Source organism: Symphodus melops (assembly GCF_947650265.1).
Source record: "Symphodus melops genome assembly, chromosome: 8".
Lineage (NCBI taxonomy): Eukaryota > Metazoa > Chordata > Actinopteri > Labriformes > Labridae > Symphodus > Symphodus melops.
This window is the reverse complement of record NC_136698.1, coordinates 19,436,976-19,451,777: the sequence shown is the minus strand read 5'-3', so window position 1 is coordinate 19,451,777 and position 14,802 is coordinate 19,436,976. Positions and strand designations below refer to the sequence as shown.

The 14,802-nt window shown below is 38.3% G+C and overlaps 1 protein-coding gene across 2 annotated transcripts; it reads left to right on the top strand.

Moving 5' to 3' along the window:
* Positions 1-1,009: 1,009 nt before the first annotated feature.
* On the top strand, positions 1,010-14,370 carry ctns (cystinosin, lysosomal cystine transporter). 2 transcript variants are annotated; one of them, XM_079350232.1, is made up of 11 exons: positions 1,010-1,099; positions 2,114-2,219; positions 3,932-4,010; positions 4,526-4,616; positions 5,490-5,593; positions 7,506-7,643; positions 9,701-9,800; positions 11,637-11,756; positions 12,202-12,372; positions 13,374-13,491; positions 14,015-14,370. In XM_079350232.1, the coding sequence occupies exons 2-11, from the start codon at positions 2,141-2,143 to the stop codon at positions 14,155-14,157; spliced, it is 1,143 nt and encodes a 380-aa protein (XP_079206358.1). In that variant the 5' UTR covers positions 1,010-1,099; positions 2,114-2,140; the 3' UTR covers positions 14,158-14,370. The 2 variants fall into 2 exon arrangements, with proteins under 2 accessions (XP_079206358.1, XP_079206357.1); XM_079350231.1 differs by having other exon boundaries at positions 1,018-1,104.
* The last annotated feature ends 432 nt before the right edge of the window (positions 14,371-14,802 follow it).

The following is a 14,802-nucleotide window of genomic DNA, read 5'->3' as shown; positions in this document are numbered from 1 at the left end:
GTATGACATTACAGTTCAATATCTTAATGTGTCATCATGTCAGCAACATAGGTCTACACTGAGTTTAGTAATCAGTGTTAGCTTCAGGTGAAAAGCTCCACTTTGTGTCCTCGCTGCTTCATCTGTTGGTGACTGTATGTCATTGTTTACAACGTCGAGGCTTGTTTTCCCCTGGTCGGGAATGATGTCAATGTATTCGTCTACTTATTTGAGTGAAAGACTGTGACTGCTAGAAATGGTAGTATATTAGCCTACCTACTTTTAACTGTATATACGGCTCTTTAGTTAAAACATAAAAGTACAAGAAGATCCCCTTTTTGGGCTGACCTCACAGCTTGAACAATGTTAATCCCCCCTGTATTCAAAAGTATACATCTTCTTCAAACCACAAATACCTAACTCACCTGCACAATCTTTTCAAAAAAAATAATAAGCCAAGAATAAACAGGAAGTTTACACAAAAACATACACAGCTAATACAATTCAAGCTGTTTTTGTTTCTGGTTGTCAACTTCCTTTTTTCAGTTTTCATTATACAAGTTGGATAATGCAACAAGCTGCGCTGAATAGCTTTGCACGTCCTTCATTTAACAACGTTAAGTTGAGTCGTCTGTGAGAGAATGAATCAACATATATTTTAATTCACCAAGTTGGAAAATGAAATTAAGCAATACCCCTTTAAACTGGCATGTTTTAATATACAACATGAACTATTGCATAGAAATTATAATTTGTACATGGACTAACAGTAAGCATGGCATCTTTATTGATAGACCACCTTATAATTTACTGTAAAAGATACAAGAATGAGAAAAGATGAAACTGGAAATTCACAAAGAAAAGCTATGGAGCTTTGTAATTTTTATTGACTTTTGACTTGACTTTTTTTTTCTACCTCTAGTTAAAATTAGTGAAAACATTAAGTTCCCCAACACACGCAAACAGCTGTGGTGGTAATGAACTGATCATAACAAGAAGAAGACACCAGATGGCAGTAATAAAAGTGTCTCTGGGTACCAGCTGCCGTTTTAATTTAAACGAAGAAGAAGTGCGTCCCGTGACTTCGTGACTTGCTGATGATGAGGAAGCAGCTGAGCAGGTGAAGTAAGGAGCTTTCTTCTGTTATACATTACTTTCACTGTTTCGATCATGAAGCTTTTTATATGTATGATACAGATTTCTTTAAATTGCTGTAGCATGTTGTTTGCTTTAACTTATTTTTCAAGAAGAAAAAAACACTGAAAGAAAAGTCGTGTAAGTTGATAGATGCCAGAGCTTGTTATTGATCAAAACTGTAAATACTGATCACTGGAAATGTTGTTGAACTCCATCATTATTGAGGCCAAAATGCAATAGCACAAATACGTTTTATGAGGTGTTATATAGAAAAGAACAGGTTATCTAGTCCAGTGTTGCTTTGGGAAAAAAGGAATACAAAAGTAAGAGGCTGAATTCAAGACGATTTGTTTCCGATGATTTGATGATGATTATTACAACGCAAGACAAACATACTATATATTTCATATCTGCGATCAAATTTGTCCATACCAATAGTCATTTGATATGCTAATATATTATGCTGATATTATCAGATTAATCAGTCGGGCTCTAGAAACAGACGCAATAGGCCCAACGTGGGATGTACAATGTCAGTCATGGGACTTGAAATATGACTTGCTGTCACTTGCAGAACCAAAACTACCCAATGTTCTCATTTTACAGGACTCAAAACTTTCTCACCGTGTCCACACACGTTTGTACTGTGCACACTGGATTAACCAAACCGTACTTTTTTAATAGCAATGTGTTTTAGGAATTCTTACAATTGTAACATTGGTGGCTGTAATGCCTTTATTGGGTTGGTGGATAGAGCAAGATATGAGGGAAAGAGAGTGGGGACTGACACGTGGGAACCGAGCCACAGGTCAGACTTGAACCCGGGCTGCAGCTTGGAGGATAATAGCCTCTGTACACACAGCGAAAACCCAAGTGCTGGGTGTGGTTCCCTTTTTGCACAATATTTGTGCAGAAATAGCTGTTTGTAATTATCACAAGATTGCTATGACTGACCTAGTAAGGCTAAATGCTAAGACTGTTGGTTTGTGTCCTTCAGGTTTGCAGTATTCATCATTGTGCAGCGATGTCAGGTCTGATAATGATGTCAGCCAGATGTCTGCCAGCTTACCTGATGCTCCTGTGGATGCTGATTAGCATCTCTGGTGAATTGACTACTTTTCCTTTTTACCCTCATTCATCATCCCCCTTTTGAGTTAACATGGTCAAAAAGCTGGCTTGTTATTGATAAATGTTAACCTTTAAACTTGGGTCTCCTCCTCCACTCAATAATATATAGCAAGATGGAAAGTTATAGGTTTTATAAATGTTAGATCTGTTCAGTTACAGGTGAATCTGTTACTTCTTAATGAGTGGGATGATGGAAAAATAGGAATGTGACATGTAGAATATGTTTTTCATGTGATATTGAGGCATTTTGAAGATGGCTGTCACTGACGACTTATGTCAAAATTACACAATATTGATGACAAGTTGGAGGCTGAATTTTGTTTAATAAATGATTTAATGTTTAGCATAACTTGGAAGACATGATTCCCGAAACTGGCACAACTTGCATGAAATGAGAATTCAAATAAAGCTGAAATTTCTTAAAGTCAGACTAAATTTGTCAATATAATCTTGGATGTAAACACAGACACAATCAACCTCAAACGTCGCCGTACTGATTTAAACATCGCAGGCTACATCAGTTGAGTAAAGCTGGGGATCAAAAAAAGATAAAGGTATCACCATGGCCAGTGCTAAAGAGAACCAAGCTCTTTTAGACAGACAGGGGGAGTTTATATTTTGACAGCTGAATTCGGTAAATATATTATAGTACACGGATTGAATAAAAACAGTTTGCCACTAACTAGTTGTTTGATTGCTAGGTTCAAAATTGGTTTTTATTGCCAAGGAATTTTTCTAGGTGAATTGGTGCGAATGAAAAGAACAAGGCTAAAAGAAACAAGTTCTTAAATGAAATAAACTGTGACAAGCAATAAAGAATATATACAATAGAATTTAAAAAATGTGAAGTATAAAGAATAAAAAAAACACAAAATGTACAAAGGGTGCATGAGAGAAAATAAATTTAATGTCCATGTAATGCATAAAGAAACAGTTTCAGCCTTCACATTACTGTAATGTTTTCTGACTGTGTGGCTGATGAGAGTCTGTGGAAGCGTCTTTCCAGAGGGAAGGGGCTTCAGAGAGTCATCAACACAGCACAGAAGATCATCGGCTGCACTCTCCCCTCCCTAAAGGACAGGATGTGTGTTGACCATCCCACTTATGACACGCACACACACAAAAACACAAAAACACACCCTCACCACCCACACACTTCTTTCAGACTCAAGTATTTATTTATATTTCTGAAGTAGTTTACAGTTCGTACTGTGCATAATGTTTTTATATTTCTGCAATATCTATTTATAATGATATTGCATGTTGTTGATATTGTTGTTGTGTTTTTTTTAGTTTTTTTTTAGTTTTGTGCATTTTTAAGGTGAAGCCAAATAATATTGTTGTACGACTGTATAATGACGATAAAGCCATTTTATTTTATTCATTAATAAGATCCACTGCTGCTTTTATACTGGGACAGTATTTCACTGTGCCTGTAAACATACTCATTGTAAACATAGCAAAGAAGAAGCTTTTTAAAGGGAGCTGAACACCCCACAGACTGTCCCCCTCAAAACGTGAAAAATGTGACCCTAAAACATTGAAAAACAGTTAGTACTGTACCATACACAAAAAGGTCCACTTTAATTGAATTTAAAGCTGTGTGATATCCTCATCATGAATTGAATTTGCTTATTATTGATGCCAGCCTTTCTGGTTTGTTTTGACTTCTCTGTCCACCCTCCAGAGTCCAGGCTGTATGTCTTCACTCCTTCTGTGGTTACACTAGAGGAACATTCTCAGGCAAATATCACAATTACTTCCAGGTAAGCATTGAAACCCTAAAGAGTTTTATGACACTTACTGTAATCCAATAGCATAGAAGAAGCATCTTCACAACGCACAGAGACACAAACACCAGGATTACACCTCACATTTTGAAAAGTTTCAGGAGTTTAGCACGACATCGGCAACAAGAAGCTGTACATTAATATTTTTAAAACGAAGCCATGAGAAGCTTCAGTTTGATATGTGCAAGAGGGGTCTACATACATTGGACCTTCTCTCTCTCTGAAGCTGATCTTCTCTCTTTCTCGCTTTATGCACCCACAGCAATTGTATGAATAGATGACTAAATGTAAAGAATTATTATTTTTTATCAAAACAGGTTGGAAAAATACTTGGGTGGACATAAATGTACTTGGGCAGCCCACCCAGGTATCATCCATGTGTTTCTCCTCTTATTGTCAGCAGAAACAGGAAAACTCGTCTGCACTGGGGATGTAACAGCATCATCTGTTAAAACAGCTTTCATTGTTTATGTTTTTCTGTCTTTCCCCAGTTTCCCTGTCAACCAGTCAGCTGTGATTGAGTTCAATGTAACCTACAGCTCCAAAAGGAACTACTCCTCTATCATTATAGTGCCTGAGCAGGTAACACACCAAAAAAGTATACTGCATCAATAATCATGCTCTCAGTCTAGTATAGTAAAGATAACCCATCAACATGCTTTAATATTTTCCTTTGTTGCTACTTGTAACCACCCACTTTTAATGTTTGATGTAAATGCTTTTATTTTTTAATGATGTTTGTTTTGTTAGCCCGCCTACCTTCCTCCGGTTAAACATTACAAATTATAATATGCAAGATTATGGCTTTGTGTTCTTTGGCAATACACTTAACACCCCAATTTACTTTGGCTGCTTGGTCGGTGGTATGTGAATGTGTATGAATAGGATTAGTTAATACTGATGGATGGTTTATACAGCAAACTCAGTTTACAAATGTGTAGGTGGGACCTGCGGTGTATAAAGGCCCTAACACACCAAGGAGGTCCTAGCTGGACTGTCACTGACTGACTCCTTATTTGTCACCTCCGCCTCTTTTCTTTTTCCACTAAAAGACTAAAAGACACGGTGACAACGCCAGTGCCATTTTCTACTTCAGTTCAGTCAAAACTGTCAGAGTTTTTAGTAGGTATTATTTTTGATTAGTAAGCTTCCTAAAATATGAGTGTTGCACAAAAGGGGCGAGAAAATGGTCTTCTCCTGTCGTAATAATGGACTACTGCCACCTGCTGACATAGAGAGTTATTTATTTTGACGCACGCGCAGAACGTACGTGGTGGTTGGCCATCAGACGCTACAGTGCTTTGCTGTATATGTCAGGGCCCTAAGGTGCTTTGAGTAGTTAGAAAACTAGAAAAGCGCCACAAAAGCTCAAGTGCATTTAACAATCTACATACTTATTCCATGCTACTACCACTCCTTTTATAACAACATCTTTATTCAATTCTCTTGTTTTAGGTTTTGATTCCAGCAGACACAACCTCAGTCACCTTTAATGTGACTGCCCGTGATGTCGGTCAGGTGACCACACACATACAGAGCAACAACACAGAGCTTGACAGGTGGGTTTTGGTGTAAAGGCTGGATGAACGGATATTTAATTGTACTTAACTTCTCTAAGGGCCAGATACTGTCAACTAAGACTAAAATGTACAAAATGTTTCAGAGGCAGATACATCACAGTGAACAAGGGTTATCAAGCACCAAATCAATCAAGTTATGATCAAATATTGATTCTTTGGACAACAATACAATATTTGTCTATTCCCCCTTTTTTGTCCAATGTCAATTACATCTCTGATGTTCGCTTGCAGTGTGTTTCTGCACTATTTAGCTCTTTATTATATGTCTCTTGTTGTATAATAGTAGTGTATGTAAACCTGATGTGACATAATAGGATGATGGAACAAACTTTAGTTTTGTTTATGCACAGATGTCTATGTTATCACTGTTAAACTTACAAGCACTTTGCCATTTGCTAACTTGTTGTGTGTGTGTGTGTGTGTGTGTGTGTGTGTGTGTGTGTGTGTGTGTGTGTGTGTGTGTGTGTGTGTGTGTGTGTGTGTGTGTGTGTGTGTGTGTGTGTGTGTGTGTGTGTGTGTGTGTGTGTGTGTGTGTGTGTGTGTGTGTGTGTGTGTGTGTGTGTGTGTGTGTGTGTGTGTGTGTCAGTGGCCAAATGGATTGTTAGACAGTGTTTACACTGCTCTGTCTGATCATGAAGCCTGGACAGTGGAGTTCACAGAGGAAAAACTCATGGGACGCAGCGGCCCAAATAAAGAAAACAAAAGGTTTAAAGTAGTAAAACCCGAGACACAGTGGTCAAATAACAAATATTATCACAGTTTCACATTAATAACTCAGTTATTAAACACACTCTCTAAAGCTAACTGCTCAGACCTAAACCTCACTTATAAACCGTTTGTCTGCAGTTGAGAAGAGGTCGTTGAGGAAATCAGATCTCCAGTCTGTTTGTACCTGGGTGAAGCCTATTGATTCTAGTAATGACATGAAAGCTGTACTAAGGCTATCATTAACAACATCCACGTGGATTTTCACCCACAGCAGTTATTCCATCACTGCTAACGACTGTGTTTGATAGAAATTCTGCAAATTCAGATAGAAATGTAGACACTGGGCCAGGAGGGCGATAATCTACAACAACTAGAACTGGCTGAAAGCTTCTAGAGACTGGATGTGAAACACTACAAGAGTGCGAGACTTTTAAAAGAAGTATAATTCAGCTTTGGTCGAGTGCTAATTACAAGACCAGAATTAAAAATAGCTGCTACTCCACTCCACTCAGTGTCTCGAGGTATATGAGTATTAAAATTACTGGGAGGGGTGGATTCATTCAAACAGCCAGGTGTCTGTTAAACAAAGTAGATCAATATGATTGTCTGATATCAGATCATTTACTGAAAGAAATTTAGAGGCTAAGGATCTATGTGTAATAGGCTGCATTTAATTGAGCGTTGCTGGGTTGTTGGTAGAGTAAAAAATAAACAAGCACTGACTTTTTCTGAAATCTGAAGGGCACAAACAAAAAGGTACACTATTTTATTTGCATCCAAAACCAGCTACTGAAAAGGCTAAGTCATGCTATGGTTATGCTATCAATCAGCAGTTTACAACGACACAACCTTTACATAGTACATGCATCACACAAGCAAATAAGGCTGGCCACTCTAATGGGCAAACTTAACCGTAGTTATCAGGTCGCATGAAAACATTATCAACAACCACACCAATGTTTAATGTTCATGCTTCCCTCAGAAAGTTATGCCAGGGGCTTCCACTTAACTGGGATATTGGCAAAAGTGTACCATCTACAGTATTACGTTTGTCCCCTCTGCTGAAATGACATGACACAATGCATTTGAAAGCAATTTATAATAATGATGACTATTATAAATATGCTTGTTTAATTCCCCATTGTATCAGTTTTATTTACTATTGTGACTCCCTCTATTCCAGTTCATACATCAGGATCCAATTTATGGTTGTCCATAGCAACATCCTTTCTGTGATCAGCCAGGTGGTTGGCTGGATTTACTTTATCGCCTGGTCTGTCTCATTCTATCCACAGGCCTTGGAAAACTGGAGGAGAAAAAGGTAGATATGTGTCCTCTTTTTTTATGTTCATTCATGCAGTGTTATGGTCCTGGCGATAGTTTGAGGCAAAACAATCAAGCTTCGTGGTGACATCTACAATGAGGTTGCTCAGAGACGTCGAAGTCAGAGGTCAGATCCTGAAAGCAATGTCAGAGGCAACAGAGAGAAGCATGTTGAATTTACTGCTGAGCCCTCCTGAGACGTCCTCCGCTTTGACTTGTGTCAGCTCACCGTAAGCCTTCTATCTCTGAGTGTACAGCTCCTAAATACAGAGCACCACACTTCAGTTTGTCCACTTTCAATAGAAAAGCACTGTCATTGTGTTTGTAAGAAGAAACTCATAACTCATGCACGATGTGAGGCAATAAATGTAACGCTTTCATGCGGTTAGGACACGGTGTAAAGTAAGCTTTTATTTTGGTGGCCAGTATCAGTGTGCACTGCTCATCGTGTCAGGACTTGTCATGCCTTGTCATGCCTTTTTTACCCAGTTCCCTCTTCCTGCATCTTCACAATCTGTGGCTGTCTTTTCAGCCATTTACATGTTAAAAGAAGGAACAAGTAGGGTTGTGTCTTTTGCCATGGGGAAAAAAGGATCCATCTGCCAAATTCCTTTCTAGAAAGAAAGTTGGAAAAGCATGCATTTTTAAATGTGATAAAATGGTACCTCTTTGTTCTCGTAGATTGATAACATCAACAGCACTTTGTGGGTTTATCTTCAATTCATTCCTCTTTTTGCTTCCTCAAACACATTACACTGCATCTCCTGATGGCAGCTGACTCTGGACTCTTAACAATACTCTTCCTTGACTTAAGTGCAGCCTTCTAAACTACATATCACCCTTTTTTTAAAAGACTAGTTCAGTGATAGCGTATTTCCACCACACACACACACACACACACACACACACACACACACACACACACACACTCACACACACACACACACTCTATAGAGCAAGCCACCACGCACGCCGCGCCCCTTTTAACTTTTAGTGCATCAGCACACAGTTAATCCATGATCCATACGGGCCGAGTCGGGAACTCGTGCTCCGGTCAAACTGTTGGTTCGACTTTTTCCGTTCACTCGCACCGTATCTGCAGCTAATAGTACATAGTGCGCGTTAAATGCACACCCTAATAATGAGCAGGCTGACTGTATTAAGTGTTGGATGTGTATGTGACACAAAAACATCATTTGTTACTTCGGCTGGTATAAAACACCCTCCACCTTGGCCAGTGAGGCAAAAAGTTACATTTCGGACCCTTGGTGATTGTATGCTCATACGGTGGTTTGCACAGATAGGGAATGACATATTATCAGGTTCCCAATAGTTTTTCAATTGAGGGGGGGTGAGAACAAAATTGAGAACCGATGGACTACTGCAACATTCTCCTCTCTGGTCTACCTCTCGACCTTCTCCATAAACTAGCTGGTCCAGAACTCAGCTGCCAGAACCCCCTCCATGGATCACAACACTCCTGTCCTTCAACAACTTCACTGGCTCCTTGTCAAATATCTTATTGACTTTAATATCTTCCAGTTTCCAGGCTCTCCATAGGCTTACACCTCTGTACCTTTGTGATCTCCTTTATAACTTCAACCTCTCAGATCCTCCCCCATGCTCGTCACCCCACCTCCTTCCCTCCTTTTTTCAATGGCAAAGCCTTTATCCATGCAGCCCCCTGTCTCTGGAACTCTCTCCCACAAACCATCCGTGACATCAGCTCACTCCCCACCTTCGAATCCCAGCTCACTGTCAACTTAAGCATAAAAAGAACAGACGCATTGAATTGAAAACACCTTTTCTATAAGTTATTAATATACTTACTATTTAAAAAGCGCTTAAGAAATACCTTTCCTCTTGTGGTACAAAAGTATTTTGGTTATGAAATGATCAGTGGAAATGATGGAGTCTGATCATATGTTTTTTACTGTATTGTCTGTTCTGTCTTTTTGAGGTTTTTGGGTCTTAAGGGCAATCTGTGTGATTAGTCTGGAAGTAGGACCTCAAAAACTGTCAATAACTGACTGTATACAACCTGTTTGTTTTTAGTGTTGTAGGTCTCAACTTTGATTTCCTGGCTCTCAACCTAACTGGCTTCATCGCGTACAGTGTCTTTAATATAGGGATGTTCTGGATTCCTTACACCAAGGTAATGTAATCCTTTAAAGGGTCACTCCACAGTTTTATACTGTCTTCTAGTCATGCATTGAGCTACAGAACTACAGTATCGGGTAGGCCTGCACAATACTGTATAAGACAAAACCATTGTTTAATATTGTGATAACCAGAGGTGGAAAGAATTCAAATATTCTACTCAAGTAACAATAGTATCACTTCGATGTCATTTGACTTAAAGGTAGGGTTTATCAGTAAGGTCCTTTACCTGCTTTTGTAAAGTGTCTCGAGATAACGCCTGTTATGAATTTACGCTATATAAATAAAGATTGATTGATTGATTGATCATTTTTCTCCAGATACAGTTTTTAAGATTTTAGTTGACCGTGAAATTAATAACTCATGTGCTCTAAAAAAGAAACAAAGAAAATCTCTTATCTGTAGCAGTTCAAAGCCTGTAAAAATTTCGACCAATGTCTGCCGCGAGGTACCACTTTGATGAACCAATCACGCCTCCCTGCTCATTCTTTACCCATGCATGCACAAGCCCACACTGTGAGCATGAGCTCAGGTCCGCTTCTAGTGCAGTGGCGCTTGTGTATGTAAGTGAGGGGCGTGGCTTTGAGGTAGCACAGAGGGAGGGGGTGGGTGCAGACGAAGCACTGAGGAAAATTACTAGATCTGCCTTTAAGTAAAAGTAAAATTTAAAATTTTGAAAAGTCCCCCCCAAAAAATGACTGAATTACAAAAACACGAGTAAATGTAATTAGCTACTAAAAAAAACCCCATAAATATATAAAAATTAAGAGTGCATATTTGCTAAAACTCGCTTTTTTATGTCTGCCTGTTCTTCATGTTTGAAATAAAACCTTCGATTGGAACATGTCCTTTCTAAAGACAAAAACTGTTGTTTTTTTCTCAACTAAATTGGTGCTAATTGATAGTGTAGTGGGTGATAGTACACTGAAATGCCATGTATTGCACAACCTATATCAGAAGCCAGAACAAAGGCACTAAATTATGCTGTTGTAAACCGACCCCAAATGTGCAAGACAAACTTTTGCTGTGTAACAGTTGTATTGTAAAAAGGTGTATGGACACTGAGTATAGTTTAGGCACAGATAAAAAGAATACACAAATCTTGAAAATTGTCAGTGTCTATTTTCTGATGTATTAATTCTAACCTCCCTTCACTTACAGTAGATGACAGTTCTATTTCCACATTTCTGTCGCTCGCTTGGAGATGAGGGTTTGAGGGAAGACAGCGTGATTTGAGAGTACGCATGTGACGGACATTTGAATTATTTTAAAGTTAGGCGAAACAATTGTGATTTGATGAAATGTAATGTATCATCTTACATTATATTACTTTAACATCTTACTAACGTCCTGTGACACACCTCCAACCCCTCTCTTATATAATTGGAACGCACATTAATTAAAGGCAAGCGTTAGACGCACCTCTCCTTGTGTCGAGCTGCATTGTTGGGTTAGTGAGCTAAAATGGTAGCGCTCTTTAGTTATGTGAAGTTCAAATAAGCAGTGAGTATAGTATGTCATTCTTCTTTTTCTAGTCCTTTACTTAAAAAGCTTTTATATGCATGGGAAGGAGCTGACCATCCCCTCTATGTAAACACAGTTCAGATAACATCACAGACAGTGAGACTCACTCACTCACTCATTGTAGACAGCCATGACTCAGAGACATTATTGGGATATTCTAATAGGAGGATATTCTTGATTTCTGTTGTATTTATGTGTAAAATGTTACTCATGCTGCCTTTAAGAATTTCAACTCTTATAAAGGGCTGCACACCTTGGGTACCTTCAACATCTGTTGTCTGTTTAACTGCTTGGTGTTTTCCTGCAGGAAGAGTTTCTGAAGGAAAATCCCAATGGAATTAACCCTGTTGATGCCAATGATGTCTTCTTCAGTCTCCATGCCGTCCTGTTCTGTTTGATATACACCATTCAGGCTGCTATGTATGAGGTACTGTCTGCAATTATGAGAAGTTTGTAATTTAAAAAAAAAAAAAAAAGGGAAGATGAAATGATCATGTCATCTGTGTAGATTCTCAGTCATCCATATGGTTGGGAATCATAGCTTGATCAAAAAGTTCCGTTGTTAACTGACTGGTACAAATAAAACCCCTCTGCTGTGCAGTAATGATTGTAAGCATATTAATGTTTGCAACCACATTTCCAGCTCCATTTTCCACTCAGAACTGAAGAAGCCTTTATGATGTGCCATGTCGTCCATGTTAATCAGAGTGTAAACACATAATTTCCCCTTAGGGGATCAATAAAGTAAAATAAAATTAAAAAATAGTCTCTTTCTGTGAATTTTCAGAACAGCAATTTTTATTACAAGTCAGTGTTTCAAGCAGTTCATTAGGTGTGTATCCATATGTAATACTGTGTTATCTGTCTTTTAGAGGGGCAGTCAGAAGGTGTCTTGGACAGCCATGTTCTTGTTGCTGATTGGTTGGACTTTTGCCTTCATTAGCTTCTTTCTTGCTGTAGCCAGTCAGATCACCTGGTTGGAATATCTCTACTATTTCTCCTACATTAAACTGGGAGTCACTCTGACCAAATATGTACCACAGGTAAGCTCTACACATTCACACTTTGGGACCCTTTAAACCCATACCACAGATATTAATAAAGATGGAGGGGAGACTGGGGTAAGTTGAGCCAAAGGGTAAGTTGAGCCACCCCTTGTTGCTAGGAAATGGAAAACAAAAATTGATCATGTGACCAAATATTCAGGAGGAAGGCCTTTCATGAAGTCTGTGAAGGTAAGAAGCACTTGGGCAAAGTGGTTAGACATTTATTTCCAATAAAACATTTTTCTCTCTTAAAAGTGAACTTGTCCATCATAACTTTAACGATAATTGTGTTTAGACCAAAATAGATCATTTTAAATTTGTTTTATACATCAATTGTGGTATCTATGAGCTACAACATGAGGTCATCAACCTAGCATAAAAGTGCACCATTTTAGCTGTGGGGACTAATAAAGTTACAATGGTCGCTCTGTGGTAAGTTGAGCCTGTAGGCCAAGAAATTACAGCTACGTTGGCTTGCTGGGAGAGATTGAAGGCAGTGAACTAGAGTTCAACTAACCCAGCGCCTATGCTCAATTTATCCCATAAGCAAGTTGAGCCACGAGACCTTTTTTTTTTTTTAACATGCTATGTTATCTCAACAGTTGTTTACACTCATTGTGTTTGTTTGAAGGGATGCACAACATCCTGAAATATATGCAGATATATGAGTTAGCGACAAAACTATGATTGCCTTGATGTAGTGATCCTAAATATGAGAAGTGGCTCATCTTACCCCAGTCTCCCCTATACATATGATTGACAAGAGCTGTGACATTGTTTACAGAAAACCTTTTTCGTAATTGTTCTTGTGAATATTGTATTTGTTAAAATACCAGTTATGTGAACTTTGTATTTTTAGACTGCGTACGTGTTGAAAAACAACAACCCTCAGGCTATGATTGATTTTATACATACAATGGTTTATGACACAATAAAGTGGTATTGTTTATTGTTATTGCTTTGGACAGATGATGTACCGCTGATGTTTTTCCCCCCAGGCATTCATGAACTACAGAAGAAAAAGTACTGAGGGCTGGAGTATTGGCAATGTGCTGCTGGATTTCACTGGTGGAGTCTTAAGTATTCTTCAGATGATCTTACAGTCTCACAACAATGGTAAATTGGTCAGCTTGTGCCTTCTAATACTATAAACTGTACTTTGGCAATAAGTTGTTGTTTTAGAGTAGCAACAAGTGACAATTTAGTTTCTCTACCTTAAATTTCCCTCGGGGCCAATAAAGTATCTGTCTGTCCGTCCGTCCATCCATCTATCTAAAAACTACTGTCAGGGGGAGGGATTATATTAGTACTTTCTAAGTTCTTCATCTCAAAGGTAAAGGATGAAAATGTAAATTTTGTGTGCATGTGATGTATGGTGTAAAATGCGTAAAGATTCTGCAGCAACCTAATTAGATGCTGTTCGCTGACTGCAAAGTAAACCAACAGAGTTAAATTCTAAAGGTTTATTTTTTATTGTTATTGACAATTCAATAACAACAATTAAATGATTGTGAATGATCTTTTGTAAATGGATATTTGCTCATTTTTAAAACATTACTTCCCTGAACCTTTGTATTTAATAGAATGAATATCAGACTGACAGAACGTGTTGGTGTTTTGTATATGTGTCTCTCCGCAGAAGAGTGGAGGCTGATATTTGGTGATCCGACAAAGTTTGGCCTTGGACTTTTCTCTGTGGTGTTTGATATCATCTTTATGATGCAGCACTACTGCCTCTACAGACAACCACCACAATATGAAGCAATTCGAGAGCAAGACTAATGCTCACTCCATGCTGATTTGATGGACTTTCTTTTTACACAATCACAAGGGAGCACATGACATGAAATAAGTACAGTGACAACTGATTGGGGCCGTCATCATCAGGATATGATGCTTTTCTCCAGAACAGTTAAATCACTGCATTTTTTTAATGTCTCAAGTTCTGCACTTTATGTAATGATGACGAATAAAATCACTTTTTAATAAATGGAATATCACAGCTTTAATCATTGCCTTTTTGAGATTATGTAGTTCAGAGCATTATTCATGCTTAGGCTAGGCAAAAATAATGCATAACACATCAATATCCATTCCCCATCCATCAACCTCATTATTCTATTGTGATGTTCCTTTCAGTCTGTAAGAATAAGGATAAGTCAGAGTCACAGAACAGCATACAAAGAACAGCTTGTTCAGTATTTTTTTCACCTCTAGGTTACTATATGCTGATACTATATGTATATAGTATATGCTGATCATCAAGCATATACTACAAGTTCCCCTGAGCTTCCTGCATCCTATTTGACTCAATGTGTGGAGCAACAAGATGTTGAACACCTGTACTGACTCTGAACTCCTTATTTCATCTTTCCATAGATGATAGGCTAACTGATGGAGATGTAAACTTTTATTATTGTGACACAA

Bases quoted from the DNA above. Each gene is read 5' to 3' on its own strand.
- ctns (XM_079350232.1), top strand. From the start codon at position 2,141: ATGTCAGGTCTGATAATGATGTCAGCCAGATGTCTGCCAGCTTACCTG. The intron at 7,644-9,700 runs GTAGATATGTGT...GTTTGTTTTTAG, and splicing joins GAAAACTGGAGGAGAAAAAG to TGTTGTAGGTCTCAACTTTG. The intron at 9,801-11,636 runs GTAATGTAATCC...GTTTTCCTGCAG, and splicing joins TCTGGATTCCTTACACCAAG to GAAGAGTTTCTGAAGGAAAA.